The sequence below is a fragment of the Pseudonaja textilis genome, unplaced genomic scaffold, assembly GCF_049901715.1.
Source record: "Pseudonaja textilis isolate UNSWEBS1 unplaced genomic scaffold, rPseTex1.2 PTEXCTG165, whole genome shotgun sequence".
Classification (NCBI taxonomy): Eukaryota; Metazoa; Chordata; class Lepidosauria; order Squamata; family Elapidae; genus Pseudonaja; species Pseudonaja textilis.
This window is the reverse complement of record NW_028262484.1, coordinates 1-22480: the sequence shown is the minus strand read 5'-3', so window position 1 is coordinate 22480 and position 22480 is coordinate 1. Positions and strand designations below refer to the sequence as shown.

Below are 22480 nucleotides of genomic sequence, written 5' to 3'. Positions count from 1 at the left end.
TGCAGTTTTTGTTCTTAACTCCTGGAGAGCTATTTACAGGAAAGTTTATTCATTTAATAAATAAATACATGAAACAGTGCTGCTAGGCTTGGAGAAAAGGCAAAATGTTTAGTTTAATACAGATTATGTTTTCTGAATAATATAAACAGAGAGATATTCAGATTAAAAAATGATCATTTGTTTTTAGAACAAACTAATCCATAACTGAAGTATAGTCAAACTAACTAGCTCTATGATTAAATTATCCTGTAATTTCTATGAAAAAGATGGGATTGGGAACAAGTGAAAACGTGCCACAATGGATTGCAGATTAATTCACTCACTGTGCCTCATTAAAACCTTTTCTCTGCTACTTGTGGGTGAGTCTTCAAGGTCAAAAGTAACCCAATTAGGAAATTAACAATTGAAGATAAGCTGTTTCATGTATTTATTTACTAAATGAATAAACATTCCTATAAATAGCTCTCCAGGAGTTAAGAGCAAAAACTGCAGATTAAAATGAACAACTCTTATCAGCAGTAGAAAACTAAAACAGGTGAAATAACATAATAGATTGCATAGAACAAGGTTCTTCGCTTTGGTCATAGTTTGTGACCCTTGGAGGTTAAAAGCAGATTGGAGAGGAGTTACAAATTTGGGGTGGGGTGCTTGTGAACAAATCACTGTTAGAACATGCCTCTATTGTTCCTCGAGAAGGCAACATCCAGCTTGTCTCAGCAAAGCTTGTAATGAGTCCAAGACTAAAGTTTGGGAAGATCGTTTGACAGTTATCTACTTCTACTGTGGCCTTTCATATACCTGCAATCTTTGGAGTACTTTTGCAAATAAAATTCAGTATTTCTGCCTACTGTTCAGATTTCATTTATTATAGCAATAACAATACAGGTAACACTTAGGCTTATATGCCACTTCACAGTGCTTTACAGCTCTCTCTAAGCAGTTTACAGAGTCAGCCCATTGCCCCCAACAATCTGGGTCCTAATTTTACCGACTTTGGAAGGATGGAAGGCTGAGTCAACCCTGAGTCAATCAGGATTGAACTCCTAGCAGTGAGTAGAGTTCGCCTGCAATACTGCATTCTAACCACTGCCCCACCAGGACTCTTAACTCCAATTTTAACTTGTTTGATTAAAAATACTATTTTAAATTTATTTTCTTCATTATCATGAAATATTTCAAAAATTTCAAACTTTATCATTGTTTTGACATATAGATCACATTATTTCTATTCCTATATAGAATCTGTCTATATTAAATATAGCTAGCCAATTCCAAAAGACTTTCAAGTATGATCATCAGCTACATTTTGATATGTAGATCACGCCATGATTATGTCTAGTCTAGCCAACAGATCCAATGACTTAGATGCTATCTAGTGTTCACAACCTTAACTTCTGTTAATTTAATACAAAGAGTTATTAAGTCAGCCAGGTATTCAGTGCTGATCAGTGGGCCTTTTCATTCTCTGAATACATACCTTATAGAATAGTTATTCAGGAAAAGCTTTGTGTGGCTTAAAAGATGCATATCCAAATCTGACTGGTACTCTGTCTTCTTCATCTTCTCCAGATAAAGCACCCACATAATGCAATGCAACTGGTTATTTCCTGTACAGATAATGTCAGCTCAGGTTGATAGCAAAGCACATGCTTTGCAAAGAATAAATCTCAGACTCAAAGCATAGTTTTAACTTATTACAGAGGTCTTACCCAGGACTCTGGAATATCACATTTAGGAGATCAACCTATTTTCAAATACTTTTCCATGTTTCTTTTGAAAGAAGCCATTAACGTTATAGAATATACTGCTTCATTCTCACCTTGGTAAAGCATTTCATATTTTTCCAAAGATCTACAATACCAAGAAGAAATCTCAATAAAACCAGGAAGAAAACAACAAAATGGGGACTGCTATGATGGTTAAAATGAAATTAGGTATATCTACAACCACTTTCAGTTATAACAATATTTAACTAAAGACAATAAGAAATGTGTTTATGGTTCATCTCAAAAGATGTTTGGACAAAATTTTAATAAAGCTAAAGACAGGACAGGGGTTATATAAACAGAAAAATTACACTGACCAAAGTTGCATAGCACACTAATTAATAATGAACTTAAAATTTTGTTAAGATGTCATCTCTTTTCTCACACATTTTTAAATGTTAACACATATCAGAGCCTTGTAAAAAAAAAGGCACATATGTAATAAGTTACGCACTATTGCCAGTTTTCTCTAACTGGATGCTTCCCGCACATTAGATTTACTACAACAATTTATAGACTAGCTTTGCGCCAACAAGCCCCTCTGTAGCAACTGGACACACTGAAGAAACCTACCAAAAGTGGGGACCAACAAGCAAGGAGGACACACATGATTCCCAGCAGCTGGATAAAGGTTTCCATGGTAATCCTGCCCCACTGCTTCCTTGATCGGGATGTTGAGCTCTTGGACCAGCAGCGACACACCAGTGCAATTATGGTTGTCATGTTGCATGCCAAAGTAACAGCGAGGGAAAAGAGGCCCAAGAAAGCAAACATAGAAGCAAAAACAGCATTGCCCACCCTGGCATTTTCATGATCCTTCATACTGATGAAGCACCAGGTACCCGGCCACTGAAGCGTATACTTCCCAAAGCCCATCATGGGCATGAGAGCAAAGGCAAAACTAGTCAGCCACACACAAAGTAGCACCATCTTGGTCAGCCTGGTCTTCATGTGGCCAGTGTACCAATGGGGGGCCTGGATGGCCAGGGCCCTTTCCAAAGCCATGGCACTTGCTATGAAGAGAGGGCAAAGACCAAAAACGGTCATGGCCAAGCCAAAAAAGACACACAGGCGCTGGGAAGGGTCCACCGCCTGCCATTTCCGATTGGCCAAGTACACTGTGATGACCACGGGGCTGGTCAGCAGCTGCCCGACTAGATCCGTTAGGGCCAGAGAACCAATGCCCAGCAAGAACGGCCTCTTCCGCTGGTTCTCCTTCTTCTGGTAAGCTCGGTAGGCTAGCAGCATGGCCAGTCCGTTGCCCACCATGCCCGTGATCATCATAGTCAAAGGGAAAGCCACCGAGACGGAGGCGCATTGCTCCGCGAAGGTCCCGTTGCCGTTGCCGTTGCCGTTGCCTTTCTCCGGGCTCCCGGCGGCGTCGAGGGGGGCCATGGCGAACTGCGTGGAGTTGAGCCGGCCCCCATAAAGCCCGCGGAAAGTCATGTTGCGCGCTCGAAGGGCTAGAGAAGAAGCCCGGGCGGCGAGAGGGAGCGGAGCGCGAGGCGGTTCCCTTCCATCGCGGCGCTCCCGCCTTTGGCGAGCCGCCCTCGGAGTTTCAAGTGGTCGAGGGAGATAACCCGCCGCTCTCTTCAAGGCGCGGAGGCGGAGCTTTCATTCATCAGGTGCCTCTCCTTCGCTCTCTCGGAGAGAAAAGTAAGCTCTCCCACTTTGGCGTCTCTTTTCTGCCCGCCGTTCCGGTCCCAACTAGAAAAGCGCAAGTGCTCAAAAAGTGCCCAGGACTCTCCCCGGGCGTGGTGTTTTTCTACAGCCCAGGCGTCTTCCCTTTTCCCCTCTTCCTTTTTCCTACCTGCCTCCCGGTTGGCTTTTGGGTTACGGTTGGCGGGCTTTCCCCCCACCCCGGGTCGCGCGCAAGCTCGCAAGTCGCTTGGAGCCCAGTTTTCCCTTTCTTCCTCACTCAAGGGCGAATAATCCCCTGAGGTTAATCGAGGGGCGGATTGCAGTCCATGGCTCAGGATCAAGGGAGCGGTGGAAAAGATTAAACAGAATGGTCACTTAAAGTTGCCCGACATCTTGGGATGGGGTTATCGGGTTTAACAACGTCTCATGGAGATTCTCAAGTCATCCAGGTCATGGTCTTCCCAGAGGTGCTTTTTTCAAGAGGCAACTGGATTCTGAAGCGAAACGTTTTCAAAGAAAAACCAGAGAGGCCAGTTGCCTCCTGAAAAAGCACCTTGGGGACAGGTTTAATCACGTTTCCATATTATATAGCATTATTAATATTATGTTGGGTAGGAATAGTAACCTACTACTCCCTTAGCTTTAGGAATGGAATATGGTATAAGTGTGTGTGTGAGTGAGAGAGAGGGAGAGACAGAGACAGAGACAGAGACAGAGAGAAAATCTGTGAGGGGATTATGAAACATGGCTTCTGGGGTGTGGGAGTGTTATGAGATATTGCACTGCAACAGGCTTCTGTACAGAATAGTAATATTGAGGTAACACCAATATGCTGATGCTACTCAGCTATATGTCTCCGCCTGTGGTGAGTTAAGTGTTGCTGTGTCCTCCCTCTCGCAATGCCTGGAGGCTGTTAGGGGCTGGATGAGAAGCAACGGGTTGAAACTAAACCCATGCAAGACCAAGTGGCTCTGGGTTTGGGGTTCATTGATTCAGGGAGAATTACCACCTTTAATCTTGGATGCGGTGGCACTACCCCAAACAGACCCTGTGCGTAACCTAGGGGTTTTCCTGGACTCCTGACTCCTGTTTGAAGAAGTTTGGGCCTTTGCGCAAACTGCGGGTTGTGCACCAGTTACGCCCTTTCCAGGATCAGTAGTCCCTACTCAGTCACTCATGCCCTGGACATTTCCCGTCTTGATTATTGCAACGTGCTCTACATGGGGCTGCCCTTGAAGAGCATCTGGAAGCTCCAAGTGGTGCAAAATGCAGCAGCCCTCATGGTTTTATGCAGCCCTTGCTGTGCACATGTGTCACTCTCCTGCAGGTGCTGCATTGGTTGCCGATTTGTTTCTGGGTGAAATTAAAGGTGCTGGTGGTCACCTTTAAAGCCCTTCATGGCTTGGGTCTGGGTTATCTGAGGAAACATCTCTTGCCAGTGACATCTACCCGACCCATTAGAGCGAGGAGGCAGGGAATGTTGTGGGTCCCACCCATGAGGGAGATACACCTGGTGGGACCCAGAAGAAGGGCCTTCTCCGTGGTGGCTCCGTCTCTGGAACATCATTCCCCCAGAGATTAGAATGGCCCTCTCACTAATACTCTTCCAAAAGGCACTGGAAACCTGGTTTTGCCAGCAGGCCTGGGAAATCCAGAGAGGGATGGAGCCCATCAGGTGGCTAGTGTGATCTGTCGTCTGGGAGGGGGGTGGTTGGGAGTTGGTTTTTGATTTTTTGTTTTGTTTTTTGTTTTCCCAAATTTTATTCGATTGTACTTTACTCATTTGATTCTTTTTTAATTTTTATTCTTTTTATTTTTTATTTTTGTTTTAAATATGGTTTTACATTGTGGAAGCTGCCTCAAGTCGCCATGGGCGTATAGGCGGCAATATATATATATATATATATATATATATATATATATATATATATATATATATATATATATATATATATGGCATTCAGCTTTGTTCGGGTATTTTCTCACATCATTGTAGTTGTGCTTTTAAAGTTCTAGCAACGTTTGGGCAGAATCTCATCTGCCGTCATCAGGCTTCTGTATAGTGTTCATCTGTGAGTCAGACTTTTAGGCAGATGAGATTCTGCCGAAATGTTGCTACAACTTTAAAAGCACAACTACAATGACGTGGGAAAATACCCGAACAAAGCTGAATGCCATACATGTAAGTACCCGCGAAAACTTAAGAAAACAAATACACACACACACACACACACACACACACACACACACAGAAGCCTGATGATGGCAGCTGAGATTCTGCCGAAATGTTGCTACAATTTTAAAAGCACAGCTATAATGACGTGGGAAAATACCCGAACAAAGCTGAATACTATATATAAAATTTCCATGATTTGAACTGAATGAACCCTGTTAAATCCTTTTAGGTCCATGTCGTGAGCGCCCCTTTGCAAAACACAGGCTTCTGCTGAGACCAGATAGCTTTGCTCTAGGGCCTTCTGTTCATCTCTAGTGACTGAAGGTACTGATTACCAGGAAATGTGTATTTTGCAGTGCTCAGACTTTATGCTATCATTGACTTGCAAGTTTTAAATATTGCCCTCATGTACTTGTCATCTGACTATGGTATTTCTGGCTACAATTTTGTTTTTAAAGCAAATTTTTAATAAACATAGCAGTAATGCCACCTAGTGATAAAAGGTATATGTAATTTAACCCAGTACCTTAAAACAGCATTTCATTAATGATTTAGGCTAATGATTGAGAAACAATTATCTGCTGTATAATGTTGACTAGTTAAACCACTGTCTGTGGTGCAGGCAAAACAGTCTAGAACTGAACACACTTGAAACTGTAGAGATGATAGTAGATTCTAAGAGGAGCCTTCCTATTCTATAGTACCAACACAGTATTAGCAGTAGGCACCTTCAAGTTTCTGGGTTCTATAATCTCCCAAGACTTGAAATGGATACCTAAACATTAGAACCATCATTAAAAAACACAACAAATAATGTTCTTCCTGTGCCAACTCAGAAAGCTCAGACTTCCCAAGGAGCTGCTGATACAGTTCTACAGAGGAACTGAGTTTGTCATTTGCACTTCTATAACTGCCTGGTTTGGTACAGCAATCAAAGAGGTACAGACTTAAATGGAGTTAGAACTGGAGAAAAAAAACGATTGCAACAACCTGCCTTCCATTGAGGACCTGTATACTGTATGAGCCAGAAAGAGAGCTGAGAAGACCTCTCACATCCTGGACATAAAAACTCTTTCAGCTCCTCCTGTCAGGATGCTGTTATGCCTAGGAATATCCAACCATGTGGTAGGACTATATTACTATTATCCTTCTCATCTTTCCTTTTAGCTACTCTTATTGGTATCTTGTGACTACCATTTTGCCGGTTGCATTTTATGATTTTTGTATATTACCGTGTTTCTCATAAAATAAGGCCGGGTCTTATATTTTTTTGAGCCCCGAAAAAACAGCTAGGCTGTCTTTTTTGGGGTGACTTAATTCCCCCCCTTGCATCCTCATCTAGAGCGCCCCGCCACCAGCCGCTCCTAACGGGTGATCATGGCGAAGCGCAGAGCTCCCTACTCCCACCAAACACCTTTGCTGCAGACCCAAGACCTTTGGCACCCGCCGCTGTTGCTTTCCCTTCTGCCAATTCCGCCACCACGTTTGGAGCTGCCACATCCATGTTTGGAGTGCCACTGCCATTTGGAATGCCGCCACCATTTGGAGCACCGCCATCATGTTTGGAGCTGTTGCTGTGTTTGGAGTGGCGGCGGCACTCCAAATGGCGGTGGTGCTCCAAACAGTGGCAGTGCTCCAAACGCGGAAGTGGCAGCTCCAAACGCGGCGGCAGCTCCAAATGCGGACATGGCAACTCCAAACAGCGGCAGTGCTCTAAACAGCGGTGGGGTTCCAAATGCAGAAGCGGCAGCTCTAAACGCAGCGGCAGCTCCAAATGCGGAAGCGGCAGCTCCAAACATGATGGCGGTGCTCCAAACAGCGGCAGCGCTCCAAACGTAGAAACGGCAGCTCCAAACGCAGCGGCAGCTCCAAATGCAGAAGCAGCAGCTCCAAATGGCAGCAGTGCTCCAAACAGCAGTGATGCTCCAAATGTGGAATTGGCAGCTCCAAACACGGCGGCGGCATGGGCAGAAGGGAAATCAACAGCAGCTGAAGGTCTTGGGTCTGCCGCAAAGGTGCTTGACAGGTGTAGGGAGCTCTCCGTGCTGCCATGATCGCCCATTAGGAGCAGCTGGTGGTGAGGAATTGCTGTCCGCGGGATGCTCCTAACGGCAAGTACCCCCGCCCTTCTCCCCATTTTGCATGTTTTAAAATAGGCCTAAATTTGGGGGGAGGGGCTTAATTTGATTTTATGCCTAGAAAATATGCTGGGTCTTCCTATTGGGGGAGGTCGTATTGTTGGAGAAACACGGTATGATTTATGATTTGTCACTTCGTTGCTTGTATGTATGCATACAGCTTATACATCAGAGACAAATTCCTTGTGTCCAATCACACTTGGTCAATAAAGAGCATTCTAATTCTAAAACATTCTTGTGTCCATTTCATTTTATGAGTTTTTGAATTATACAGAAGAAATAGCCAGTGGTTTTTTTATTAATAATGAAAAATATTTTCTAGCTTGCTCCAAGGATCTAGAAACCTTGGAAAACCCAATCTTTCAGCATAATCAATGAGATTATAAATTTGTGTATCAATGTGCATGTTCCTTGGAAGGGCAACTGAACTACAGCATGACCAAGCAGAAAGTAGGTGAGAAAGAATAAGACCCCAATAACAAGTGGATGTTATATCAGAAGCGAATGGAGGATTGATGGAAGCATTTTCGGGGAAGATTTGAAAATAATTTATTACTTTCCTGTAATTATAATTGAGTGATCATTGTAAATTTACAAAGATTTTGCATTTAGAGTGAAACCTATCGGCTTTAGATAGTTTTTTTCAAGATCCTTTTAAAATAAAGTTATGAAGTGCTTCTTTCTTATAAAGCAATGAAATCCCACAATTCCTTGTAGAACAATTGTTCAATATTCTTGTCATACAATGGTTTAATCAGACTTTCTCAAATGAATCTTGACCAGATATTAGCTGTTTTTCAGCTAATTTAGCTGCTAAAAGTAGAAACTGAATACACTTACATTGCTAATTGTTATTCATTCCCATTTTCTAGAATTTGAAGAACCTGTTTTATTTTGGTAACTATTAATTCTAAATGTAATTTATTTGATAAGTATTTTTAATTTATACTATGCTAACAATACAATTCGTCAATACTGCTTCCATTGCTTCCCCCCTTAAACAGATATTTGACTGTTTTCTTTGAAAACTCGGGGAGAATTCCTTTTGCTGAATGGGTAGTACTGTAAATATCGGATCAAATAACTAAAAATGTGTAAATCAGGGCTTTCTAGTTTTAGTTCTAAAGCCACTGGGCTGCAATGATAGGCAAATAGCTGCTGTTTGCTGCTTGATATATTAGGTTTATTCATGATTTTGATATCCATACATACAGTTCGGACCGGTTCAGTAGAATCGGTTATGATTCTCTGTAGTTCGGAGAACCGTTAAATCAGGCTTCTGGCTGGCCCCACCTCTCTACCTGCCCAGTCAGTCCTTATCACATATGTGCAACATCATGCGCGTGCTTGACACTGTTGCCTGCAGCTTGCTTTTGAGCACCCGCCAGGCCAGCCATTGCTGTCTGCCTTCCACTGCAGCCCTGCCTGAACTGAACTCCCTGGGTGAGTGAGGCTCTGCAAGCCCGTCGCCTATCTGCCGCCAGTCTCCTTCCCCACCAGCCCGTCGCCTATCCCCAGTCTCCTTCCCCACCCCACTTGCCTTTTGCCGCTGCCAGTCGCCTTTACACCACTTGCTTTTTGCCAGGGAACATGTGGGGAGGCTCCTGTAGGCTCCAGCCAGGTTAGCGGCTGCTTCTCTCACCTGCTGCTCTAGCTGAGAGAGCAAGAGTTTCCTGGCACAGTGAAATGCTTGCAAGTCCCCCTCCATTGGAAGCGGTACCCGTGCAGCAGAGAAGCAACCAAGTTGAATCCTGCTTCTCTCTGCTGCTCGGGAGCAGTTTCCGATGGGAGGGGACTTGCAAGCATTTCACTGTGCCAGGAAAAACTCTCTTGCTCTCCCAGCAAGAGCAGCAGGTGAGAGAAGCAGAAGTGAAAGAAGAGCAGCAGGAAGCAACATGTGGAGAGGCTCGTGTTAGCAAGTCGCCCCTTGATCTAGTCTGGGACAGCTGACAGCAGCTGTGGGGAGCAGAGCCTGGAAGCCCCAATGTGTGCAGCCGCATGGATGGCTGGGGGGGGGGGGGCTGGTCCTAGAAGCCCCCACGCAGAAGGAATCGCCATTGCCTTCCTTGCTGCCATCACAATCACCGCCTCGCTGCCACTGCATCCCACACCTCCTGCAGGTATAGTGAACATGAGCCCTGGGACAGGTGACTAACCGCCTCAACTGCTGCTCTCACCGACTTTTCTCTGCGCCAAGAGTCGAGAGAAAGAGAGCAGCCCTCTTGGCACAGAGAAAAGTCACGCATCTCCCCATATTCCTCTCAGCGAGCAGCCTCTCGCAGCACCTTTAAACTTAGCGCACTTCACAAATGAGGAGAGAACGAGGCTGCTTGCAGAAAAAAGATTATGGGGAAATGCGCGGCTTTTCTCTGTGCCGAGCTGCTCTCGCCAGTGACTCCAGACTGTTTTCCCAGCTAAGACTAGATTATCAAGGAAGTGAAAATAACATGCAGCAGATGCCAAGCAAAATTTAGTAATACTGCAGATTGGCTGTTTACATTGAAATCAGGTGCAAGATAGTGATAATAGGTAAATTATTGGGCAGTTTAGTTTGGTATGTATTTCAGTAGGCTGATTTTAGAAAGCTAAACAGGATCAGACCTGATAAGTACTTGGCTGGGAAGCCAACACAAAATAGGGTGTGGGGAAGAATGGGGTTGGGAAGGAAAGATAGGATACGGTAACTTTTATTGTCATTTTTTTACTGTAAGTACACTGGCACACATTAATTGTGAAATATATATTCATATCCATACACATCCATAACACACATATACATATGCTACGCTCACACAAACACAATCATTTCCCATTTTGAATACATAGCGGAAAGGAAGAAAGAGTATTGGATACATATGCACAAATGTGTGTGAAAAAATTGCAAAGGAATAGGATTATTAAAAACAATCTTAGCAGTTATAGATGAGAGAAAGATGAGAAACCAAAGAGAGGGAGAAAAAGACAGATGAGAGAAAGATGAGAGAGGAAGAAAGACACACACAGATACTTGTTTAAAAGAAAATAGAAAAATGGCTCTGAGTGTTTAAGGTTGCAGACCCCCTAGGTTAGGCAAACACCATGGTCATTAAATGAATCTTGTGGTCATTAAGCAAACACTGGTTGTTAAACAAGTCCATTTTTAACCGGAAACCAGAAGGAATTGTTGGAAACTGGCAAAAAACACAGAAAACCTTAGTCACAAGACTGTGTGGAATGTTGTAACTGGTCATAAGTGTGTGTGTGCGTGTGTGTGCATCACTGTCAAAATACCAAAAACAGGTCAAGTAGCTCTGGGGAGGTCAGTCGTAAATTAGAACACTTGCTAAACAACTGGCCATTAAGCGAGGACCACTTATACTTGGTTTACCAGTCACACAGCCACATAGCCATGCCCACCTGTCCCATGACTATCTAACCATACCTAGCCAGTCACATGACCAAGCCATGCCCAGTCAGCAAGCCATACCCACCCAATCACATGACCACCAAGCCACACCCACAAATTAGGCCCTGCCCACAGAACCGGTTAAGAAATTTGAATCCCATCCCTGTAAATATCTACCTAGGATCGAACTGATTGTGAAGCGAGAGCTCTATCTCTAGGCCACTGCACCACTCAAACAATGAACTAATAATTTATCTCATTCTCCCTTAATAAATATGGGCCTTTCATTGCAATCATTCATTAATCTGTGAATTTTAAAATTTAAACTAGTTTTATTTAAACAAACTTACAACGCCTTTTGACTCATTGGTGTCTGTAACAAAATATGTTTATTGAAATATTAATATTTGTTATTATGTGTCCTAGAAATTTCTTCCAACATAACAACTCAGGGGGAAAGGATCTTGTACAGGTAGTCCTCAACTTACAACATTTCATTTAGTTACTGTTTGAAGTTACGGCACTGCAAAAAGTGACTTATGACCATTTTTCACACTTATGACTGCTTATGAATCCCCATGGTCACGACTTACATTTGGATGCTTGACAACTGACTCACATTTATGATGGTTGCAGTGGTCGAGTCATGTGATCCCCTTTTAAGATCTTCTGATAAACAAACTCAATGGGGAAACCAGATTCACTTAACAACCGTGTTAGTAATTTAACAACTGCAGTGATTCACTTAATAAATGTGGCAAGAAAAGTCGTAAAATGGGACAAAACTCACTTAACAAATTTCTCACTTGACAATATACATTTTGGGCTCAATTGTGGTCGTATGTTGAGGACTACCTGTGCAGGGTATCTAAATAATCATCTTTTTTATTGTAGTCCCAAATTTTAAAGTTCAATGAAATAATGTTAGAAAACTTTAAAAAATCATGTCTACTAATTTGTATACTTTGTATCCTATGAAACAAACCAAATTTATTTTGGGTTTGTAAGAATACATTTTTGATGCTTTGTTTTCGACTTGATTCCCAACCCTTGTTCTAGCCCCAGGCGCCCCCGCCCCCATACACACACTGGACTTGACAAAGGAGGGACAAGCAAGCCCACTGTTGCTTTTACAGTTATCTCTCATACTACAAATACCATTATTAGTCTATCTCCAGGTTTACTTGGGATCAAAACTTCAAGTATATTTAAACTGTTTCAAGTCATAATATTGAAGATAAATGAAATGAACTGCAATCTATGCAACATCTGGCATTAAGCAGAAAGGATACAGACTACAAATGACATTTTTTTAAACTGGCATGCTTTATTTACAAATCCACAGAATTGGATCTTCATATAACCAATACAATTTGAATCCAAGCCAAATGAAACCCATAATTTTCCTTTATTCTAGCCTATCATATCCCGAGATTAAAACTTGTTAGGTACAATACTGTGAATAAAAGCACAAGAATAGCAAATTGTTAACATGTAGCATTTAGCAAATCTGGTTTTCACATTTTTTATACTTTCAAAAAGTCAGAGAGGCACAGTTACAAGACTATTTGTATTGTGCAACCTATGCTACAATTTAGCACAAGAGAGAGGACACCTAAGAGGAAGCAATATAGGATTACAGGCATATTTTTCTGCAAAATTTATTCAAAATACTCACACAGCAAAGCCTTATTGCTATGTCATTGATCAGCCCACCCACCCCCATCAACTTTAAGATGTCCATGAAAGGGGGGAAAAGTTGTTGGCAGTTCTGCTCCATTTATCATCAAGCAGTTTGTTTTACAAAGCAGATTTTCCAAAATGCAAGATATTGAAGGCGTAGCCTATTCCTTAGATTTGTTAATTTCCCTTAACATACTTACCTTGGATGTGACTGAAGATAACAAACATATCTTCCCCAATTAGTTTAAGAATGGTCAGTACTTAACAAATACATTTGACAGTAAAACAAAAGTGAAAATGAAACATGTTAAGCCATGAATTAGTTGAAACAGATGAGAGGTTTTAGGATTTCTATTCTTTTGTATAAACCATTTCAAGAACAATGCTTCTCCAGATCATACCAATTTGGCTAGTTTGTAGATGTTGATTCATCAAGTTGTTCTTTGTGGTTTTCCAAAAATGGTATTCTGGCCAAAACAGGCCTGTATAGGACTGGACTACTGCTAGAGCACAAATAATTTCTAGTTCTGAAAGCTATTTTCTGGAAAATCACTGATTTTACACAAGGGGTTTTCTTCACTGTTGCTGCATTTCACCAAGTGACACTGCTTTAATGTCTTCTGATGGCAGGAGTACCATCAAGGATACATAGATGCCTTGCCTGAAAGAAATATATTTCTTTCCATATTTTATCTACAGCATAGTAATTTGCTGAGTCAATAAAGAGTGAAGGACTATGGAATCAAATACAGCACATGCCTTACATAATACATTATAAAATTCTGCAGAAATTTATACAGAAAGATTTGGGATTTTCGCAAAATATCCAGGAAATAATTTATACGAGGTTCCTTCTCAGTTAGAAATCACAAACCTACTAAAAAGAGTTGTTCCTTTAAAGAAATATTCTACTCTGAAACGGAGATACGTTCCTGCCTACTAATAGTGAAATGATGACAAAGAAATATTAAACTAAACTTTTTCAGAAACTAGATTTTGAAATCTACATGATGACATAGCAACAGATCAGGAAGGTACTTGGCTGATACTCTCAAACTAGACTAAATTAAAACTACCTGTTCTAGATTAAGTCCAATTTAAAAAAAAGTGCCTTTCCGGGATCAATTTATGGCTTAAAATATTTCATGACGTTTTATGAATTAAATTAGCTGCAGTTTTCCATTAAACATGCATCTCTATTAGCAGGATGTACCATTTCTGACCAAATAAAACATCAACTTTTTAATATTATCTCATGCAATGGACTGTTGTTGTTTTTGCGTGTGTGTGTGTATTTGAATTTTGTACATTATTTCTTTTTGGAACTTGTACGAGATCCAGAATGAGAGGATCCAGAGGATGACCTGCGGTTTCTGAAAGATAAAAAATGGGAGAAAGCATGCAAACAAGTAAGTTTTTAGTGCTATGAATGTCACAGGGAATGAAAAAAAGAGGAAGAGGCAATAGGATTTGAAATGTACTTATTAGGACTTCATCTTTGCATCTTAGTAATATGGAACAGTTCACATAATAATTAAGACTCTTCGATTAAGAAGAGTTTATACATTTTTTTAAAAATGCAACTTCACAAAAGTGCTATAAGAATCACACATTTTCTGCATTGCATGTGTATGATTATCTTTAAGACTGGTAATTAAAGGCAGCAAGAAAATCTATCTATCTATCTATCTATCTATCTATCTATCTATCTATCTATCTATCTATCTATCTATCTAATCTATCTATCTAATCTATCTATCTGTCTATCTATTGCCATAGCTAGACGGAATAAAATGGCTATCTCTCCACATACACAAACACAACATACACGCAGCTTAAAATATTCTGCTCCTTCTTCCTCCAAAGCCAGCATTTAAAGAACAACCATTCTTATTCTACAAAACCCAAACCTTTCAGGTGACCGTGATCCTGTTCGCCTTTTTTTGCGATCACCAGAAGAAGATCTAGATCGGCTTCTCTTTCTGCTTCTCTCAGTGGAGGAGGATGAATGAGAGCTTGAGTAAGATCTTTTCCTTGGGGTTGGAGAACCCCTGACAGACCTGGAGCTGGATCTTTAAGAAATAAATCAGACTTAATCCTAGCATAAACAAAAATGCAATACTCTATATCAAATACAGAAATGCAGATTCAAAGAATAGATATTAGTGTATAAATACTTACTGCCACGTTAACAGGGACCTAAACTTCAACCATTTTAAACAGTATTTGTCAAGGGCCACATCAATAGCCTGTCCAGAACTGACTACATAATATAAAAAGCCCTTTACGCTGGTTTATTTATATTAATAATAGAGATACAAATTACTCATATGCTGAAGGGAAAGGTCAATTTAAATAATGTAGTATGCTATCTATTTAATAAACCCTTGAAACAAATATCTGATTAAAGTGTTAGGCTGAACTGATCACAACAGTCATTTATATACTGTAACATCAAGAATATGTTGGTATAAGTAATCCTCAACTTACAACTGTTCATGTAAACATCAGCTCAACGTTATGACAGCCTTGGAAAAAATGACTTTTTTTTCCTTGAAGTAACTTTCCTTCCTTGAAGTTACGACCATCTGTGGCCATGATTGCAATTTGGGCACTTGGCAACAGGCCTGCATTTAGGATGGCTGTCTTGTGGCCATGGGATTGCCGCTTTCAACCTTTCCAGCTGGCTTTCAACAAGCAAACTCAATAGGAGATGCCGGATTTCCTTAATAATTGCATGATTCGCCTGACCATGCGATTTGCTTAACAATGGCAGGAAAAATGGTCGTAAAGATGTATTATTTATTAAAATTGGGCTGATCACATGACAACTTAATTATGTATCACATAACGACTGAAATTTGGGTCCCCCTTGTGATCGTAAGTTGAGGACTACCTGTAAAAGATTTGCATTTGCAATACAGGCAACTAAAAAGCACCACGTTTATGGTGATTATTTCAGCCTGAATAAGTCTAGAGCTCAAAGATATAAAGCAGTAACATTTCAGACTGATTCATTCATCCACAAGAGCATATAATCGTTCAAAGGAAAGGGAAATGTCTATTTTCTGGCTGCCAATTCTTGACCTAAAATATTTGGCCTCATTACCGTATTTTCCCCAAAATAGGATCGAATCTTGTATTAATTTTTGCTACAAGATGCATTAAGGCTTATTTTCAGGTGATGTCTTATTTTCAGAGAAATACTGTACTAAATGTGCCCGTCCGGTTGACAATCTTAACTGGAGCTTATTTGGGGGATAGGACTTATATTACAAGAATCCTGAAAAATGCTAGGGCTTATTTTCTGGTTAAATCGTATTTTCAAGGAAATACGGTAGTAAATATGGAAAAAATTACACAGGAAAAAGCAGATTAATAATTTTTGTACCTTGCAGCTTTGGAGTTAAGATTTTTACTTTCTCAAAAAAATAAAGTGTTAACTAAGTTAACATGTATCCAGTAGATTACAGGTAGTCCTCAACATAATGACAATTCAGAATTGTGACAGCCTTGGAAAAGGGTGTTTGTAAAGCACTTCTGGCTGTCAAAAAACACTGGACCCCCTACTCCCACATCACGTCATCACAAACTGGGTGCTTGGCAACCTGTTCACACTTATATGACCAAGTGCCAAAAGCCCCATGGTCATATGATCACCATTTGCTAGCTTCTCCAGAATCTCATTGTGGAATCTGACAGGGAAGCTTGCAAATTGCTGCTGCCTTCTAAAAAGACTCCCACTTGTCTCTGGGAGCTGGCTGCAAGAGCTGTCTGCCAAAGTCAAAGCTCTTTGGAAAGTGCAGAAACAGAACTGAAAAGATTTGAGTTCCATTCTTGAATGCTGCTGGAGGATTTCTCTTTTGCGCATGGAGGGGTATTGTACTTTGGTGGGGTGCAGAAATGGAGATCAAACCTTGAATGCTTGAGCTCCCTGAAGCCCTCCTGCATATGATTTCTGGCTCAGAAAATAGAAGCAGCTCAAATCCTGAAAGTATAAGCTCCATTCCTGCCCCCTCCCAGAGGAGTTCCTTGATGTGCATGGAGGAGAGCAGAACTCTTTTGATGGGCTGCAGAAATGGACTTCAAATCCTGACGATTTGTGCTCTGTGTCCTGCATTCTGCCAGTGGCGTTCCCTTCCAGATATGCAGAAAGCTAAACTCCTTCAGCAAGCAACTCTTTCAACCATCCCAAAGACAAGAACAGGCCAAAATCCAAGTAGAGAACGGGGATGAAGGATAGAATGAGCATGGAGTGTCTCGGGCGGGTAGGGGAGGTCCTAGAGGACCCACCACAGGCCATGTAGGTTTCTTCACTCAGGGGATGATAATCCTGCTTGGATTTCATCCGAGTGATTTTCAGTTCTTGAGTGGAGTTTCCTAGAGCTTCCCCTACCCCAAGAACCCCATACTTGGGGCTCTGTCTGCTTAACAACCCATGAGATCACTTAACGACTGCAACTGGGAAGGTGGCTGCAGAACGAAGCAGGCATGTGATGTTTCACTTAACCGCTTCGCTCAACAACCAAGATTCCAGTCCCAAATGGGGTCCTAAGTCAAGAACTACCTGTAAAACAAAATAGAAACAATGAGCTGAAGCCAACTTTACCTATATTTGACAACAGGTTTTTAGCTCAGTCTCTAAAGAGACTACAGTGGTAAGAACTAGATTCTGAAACCACCCTAATATTCTGATGCCTCATAAAAAAAAATCAAAGAAAATCATTTTGCTGCTAAGCACTTGTTATCTATCATTTATCAAACTCTGAACTTCAGATTAAATATTCCTTAATTGTATATAGCTTAACTAAAAAAAATTAACTGAGCACAACAAATTTTAGCCCTTAGTGAGTTAACAGATACATTTGCACATAAAATTTTAGAAACCACCTCCACCCAGCATGCTGCACATTTTAATACATTCTTAAATGATCAGAAGCTTATGTAATCTTTACATGGTACAAAGTTATTTTTTTTTATTTTTCTAAAAATTTATACTTGATATTCATATGCAGTTGTTTACAGAACTAAAATAAGAAAATTTTGAATGGGTGCAGAAGTTTAAGACACCTTTCTAGTTGCATCAGTGCTCCTTAACCCCCCCCCCTTTTTTTTAACTGTCAAGTTGTTGATAAGATACCAAAAGGTTATTAGTTTGGTAGGCCTATAATTTAAAGGTGAAGACAAATTTCACAGGTGAACAAAACCTGAAACTTTTTTTAATGTTTTGGATTGGTGAACACAGCAGCTGCACAAGATACATTTTTAGCAAAAAGGGTAAAACATCTGAAGGAAACAGTACCTTGCCTACCTTAACTCTACCATACTTTGCATAGGAAATATTTTTTGTTGTTGGAAACAAGAATGAACTACTTATCAACATATCCCAGATGCTAATCCCACAATCAGTAATGAAACTGAAGCAAAACATAGATGTAATATTTCAGAAACATACATCAACTGTCCACAATAACCACTGACTAGAAAATATATTTTGGCATAACCTCCCAATTTCCAGAGTGAAAATCTGTGGGAATATCCCAAACCTGCAGTAGAGGCAAGAAGATCTCAGAACATTTTTAAACTAGACGAGCTGTGCAAGGAAGAGTGGGAAAATATTCCTAAATCAAGAAAAAAAAAACTCTTAGGAAAGATTTTGAAACTTTCTGCCAAAGAACATTATAAAGTGCTGACTAGTACAATGTCTAATATCTAAACTTCTGTATCTACCATATTCACTGTTTAATTTTGAATTTATAAAGTGCATATAAATAGCAAGCATGCATTCAAATATTCAGAAAAAGTTGTTTAACAATGTACAATGTAGACATTTTGTCAGCTTCTGTTCACTCATGGATTCACTGATACATACAATTTGCTCAGCAGTACCTAAACCTTTGCATGCAATTGTGTTAGAATTAATTTTTTAAAATCCTGCCCTATATTGTAGGCAACCATATTAAGTACACATTTTCAGACAGATTTGGGGAGGGCAAAAATCAGACTGGCAAGGCAGTACTTTACCTATATCTGTTTTACACACAAAGAAAATTATCTATCGATATATATTTTAATATAATTACTCTTCATTATTTCCTATTTTTTTGAAATACAAACAAGTAGTACAAATAGGAAAAGAGCTTTGTTATTTTAAGATTGAATATTCAACATTCAGCATTTCTGTATATGGTTTATCTTAGAATACAGATAATATTTGCTAAGTGGTAAATTGAATTTATACATACATTTTAGTTAGATTTCCTGCCTTTCTCCCTGAAAACTCAAACAATTATCACTTTTCCAATTTTCATAAGTTTCTGTAAAAACCCTCTTTTAGGAAGATGGGTGGTTCAAAAATATAAAAAAAAAATTAAAACAATAAATAAATACCTTCACTTTCCCACTTTCTTGGAGAATTTGTTATAATAATTTTGCTACTTTAGTAAATATAATTTCATTTGCTACTAAAATTATATTAAAAGAAAGACATTTGTAGCAAATGCTTATAATAAAGTAGTATGGATGGTGACCTCTTCATCTCTCTCTCTCTCTCTCCCTCTGACAAGCAGAGCTTGCTACCTCATTCACCTTGATTTCGACCCACGAGATCTAGAACGTTCTCTGGAAGTGGAATGAGACCGTGACCTTGAACTGGAAGAGCTTCTGGACCTGAAACAACATGAAGATTTATTTTTCTTTTTGGGAGGAAGAGAAAAACAATAATCCAACAAATTTAATTTAACAGAATTTGATAATAACATTATTTTATCTCCTTCACCTCACTGGGACATTTTTCACAGTGATTTAAACAAACAAACAAATAATTTGGTTAGGAATTAAATAGCTGCATAAGCTAAGTAAGCAGGACTTATTTTTATCTATCTTTCAGGTCATGTTATAAATTGCTTTTTGAAATATTTTTCCTAAATAATTTTTCATATATTATGTTTGCAAGTTATCACATAAGATAAACTTATTGTCTTTTTAAATGCAGTCAATAAATAATAGTAATAATACAAGATTACCATAGTCCTTGACTTATGACCACAATTCCACCACTAAAAGATTTGGTCAAGTGTCATCAAATGACTGGGATCAATTTTTGTACCTTTTTTCCTTAGTTATTAAGTGATTAACCACTTCCCCATTGACTGATTGCCAGAAGCTGTCTGGGAAGGTCGTAAATGGTGATATCACATGACCTTGGGACACTGCAACCATCATAAATACATGCTGGCTGTCAAGTGCCAAAATCACAATCCTGTGACCACGGGGATGCTGTAATGGTTGTTAAGTGCAAGGATTTTTCAGTGCTATTGTAACTGGTTGCTAAATGAATAGTTGTAAGTTGAGGACTACCTGTAAATATAAATTATAATCCCTTGAAAAGATTTATCTTAACCTTTAAGAATATTTCCAATGGATTTTGATGTGCAAGTCAAAAACAGACAAAAATGAATCTTTATTAAGTTAGTAAGAATTACACAATTCAAAACAGAAAATAGTCAAGTTAAAGTTATTTATGTTGCATATTATTTGAAAGCAACTTAATTACAATTCAGTAATCTTGATGAAAGCCAAGTTGCATGAATGCAACATGCATATATCTACTCAGAAATAAGCCTTAGTGGGGTCTGTTCTGACATAATCCTATTTTATATATTTAAAAGTAAATGCCAGTATATTCTATGAGATTTTCTTTTAAATAAATGAGTGTCTTCTTAGTCATAATTAATTTAGATTCTAGGCATAGTTTTAGAGTTCAGGAAGTTATTTTCAGTATTTATCCATTATGTCTGTAAAACATCTGGAACATTGCTGATTTATGATGCATCAAAGTATTCATACTTTTCATTTTTAAAACTGTATTCCTATTTCCTGAACATAATGATAGGTTTTATCTATTTTAGTTTAAATAGCAGCAAATTGCAAAAACTGATGAGAGTAGTAAAACTTTTTAAACAACTTTTTATACAGCTTGCTGTTTACAGGGCAAGAAATTGTTAACACAAGGAAAATGCAAATGGGGGTTCCTAGATTGTATACATTTATTCCAATTTTAAGTGTTCCATAATATATCTTACAAAACTGGATAACTGTACAATTTAATTTACCCTCATAGAAAAATATTGGATTTTCTGCTTAATAATAAAGTATTCTATTTTAAAAGAACTCGAGAAAATGTATTTACTATTACCATTCTGGCCTAAATTTGTTATTTATCAATCATACAAAGATCTAGCAGCATTAAATAAATAAATTGCATTTTCGATCTGAAACATTTTAATTCATTTTAAAAAATAGACCGGATTTGGAAACTCTCATGTGCTGAATTAGATTAACATTCTTGCTTGATGAATAGTGCTTTTTGGTGATTCTTTATGAAAGATTAACCCCCCTGGAAACAAATAATAAAGCATCTTTTTGGGAATCAATATAGAAGAGCTAGTCAGTAACATATTGTGAAGGCTTGTACAGCGGAACCTCTGGTCACGAATGCTTTTGACCACGACCAAATCGGGTTCTGACTAAAAAATCCACAATATTTTTGAACCAGGTCACGATTCAAAAACCAGATGGCGATCAAACACGGCCGTGGCCAATTCCCTTTCTGCGCTGATTTCCCCTTCTGTGCCATTTTTTTTGTAGGAGCACGCAGAGTCAGTCTCACTTCTGCTCACAACCAAATCGGGTTGCGACTGAAGTTATGGAATGAATTAGTTGTGACTGGAGGTTCCACTGTATTTTACACGACATTGGTCAAATAGCTTGACTCATTTTATTCCTGATAAAGTTGGCCTTGCTGAGAGATAGCAGAATAAAAGACCAGTAAAAGAATCTGCTTGCTAAATTCAGCAGGTATTTATCCATCTTGCTAAATTCAGCAGAAGTATCTATCTATCTATCTATCTATCTATCTATCTATCTATCTATCTATCTGCCAATCATATTCACAGAGACATCTAGACTCATGCACTGCATATCTAATTAAGAGGCATCATATCTCATTAAGAGTCAACAGACATAAAGCCTCAGTGAAGAAAAAAAAAAGCACAAAGTGTTTGCTTAGGACAAATTATGCACTGGACCATAACCTGGATATCTTATTCACTATTCAATCCAGTTTCCTTAACCAGGGACCATTATATATGTAACCCAGACCCATGAATTCCATATTTATCTAAAAGGTTTTCAGAATATTATATTCTAAGCAGATATTATTTTTCTTGGGAAATCGTAGTATCCAGATGTCTAGCTAGCTAACCTTATTGATCTTACTTAAGAAACAGCTTTAAGAAACTGAACAAAGATCATAAAGAATTAAACATCTCTAAGCACAATCTCCTTTTTTAGACAAACACCAAGATTGCCATCCAGAGAGCCAGAATTTTTGCTTTTCTGGTTATCTGCAAAGCATAGAAATCAGCGGAGTTCAAAAGTTCACTTGCTGAATCAATCTCCTGGCTTTGTTCTTTATCTCTACCAGCTCGACATCTCACTGCAGTGCCTTATGGAGACCGTTGGAGGCAAATATGGATTGATTTAAATCACCAAGAGAAGAAGCATAAACTTCTCATTTGATCTAAGATTCAAACTTGTGTATTCTCTTGAACATTGTCCTGACAGTTTGGAGTAAATTATTCTTCACATCTAATTCACAATTCCTTTTTATGCTTTTTTTAAATGTATT

General features: G+C 39.3%; 1 protein-coding gene and 1 long non-coding RNA gene across 2 annotated transcripts; both read right to left on the bottom strand.

Annotated features, from left to right (window-relative positions):
- Positions 1-2014: 2014 nt before the first annotated feature.
- Positions 2015-3610, bottom strand: PTGER3 (prostaglandin E receptor 3). The gene has a single exon (XM_087918632.1). It carries the CDS (start codon positions 3210-3212, stop codon positions 2277-2279), a length of 936 nt encoding a protein of 311 aa, XP_087774758.1. The 5' UTR covers positions 3213-3610; the 3' UTR covers positions 2015-2276.
- An 8803-nt stretch (positions 3611-12413) lies between these two features.
- LOC148123857 (uncharacterized) lies at positions 12414-20661 on the bottom strand. Its single transcript, XR_015740496.1, has 3 exons — positions 19378-20661; positions 14700-14861; positions 12414-14162 (listed from the first exon to the last, which is right to left on the bottom strand). It is a non-coding gene; the product is annotated as an uncharacterized LOC148123857 (long non-coding RNA).
- Positions 20662-22480: the final 1819 nt, after the last annotated feature.

Excerpts from the sequence above, each read along its gene's own strand:
- PTGER3 (XM_087918632.1), bottom strand. The coding sequence starts at position 3,212 with ATGACTTTCCGCGGGCTTTATGGGGGCCGGCTCAACTCCACGCAGTTC.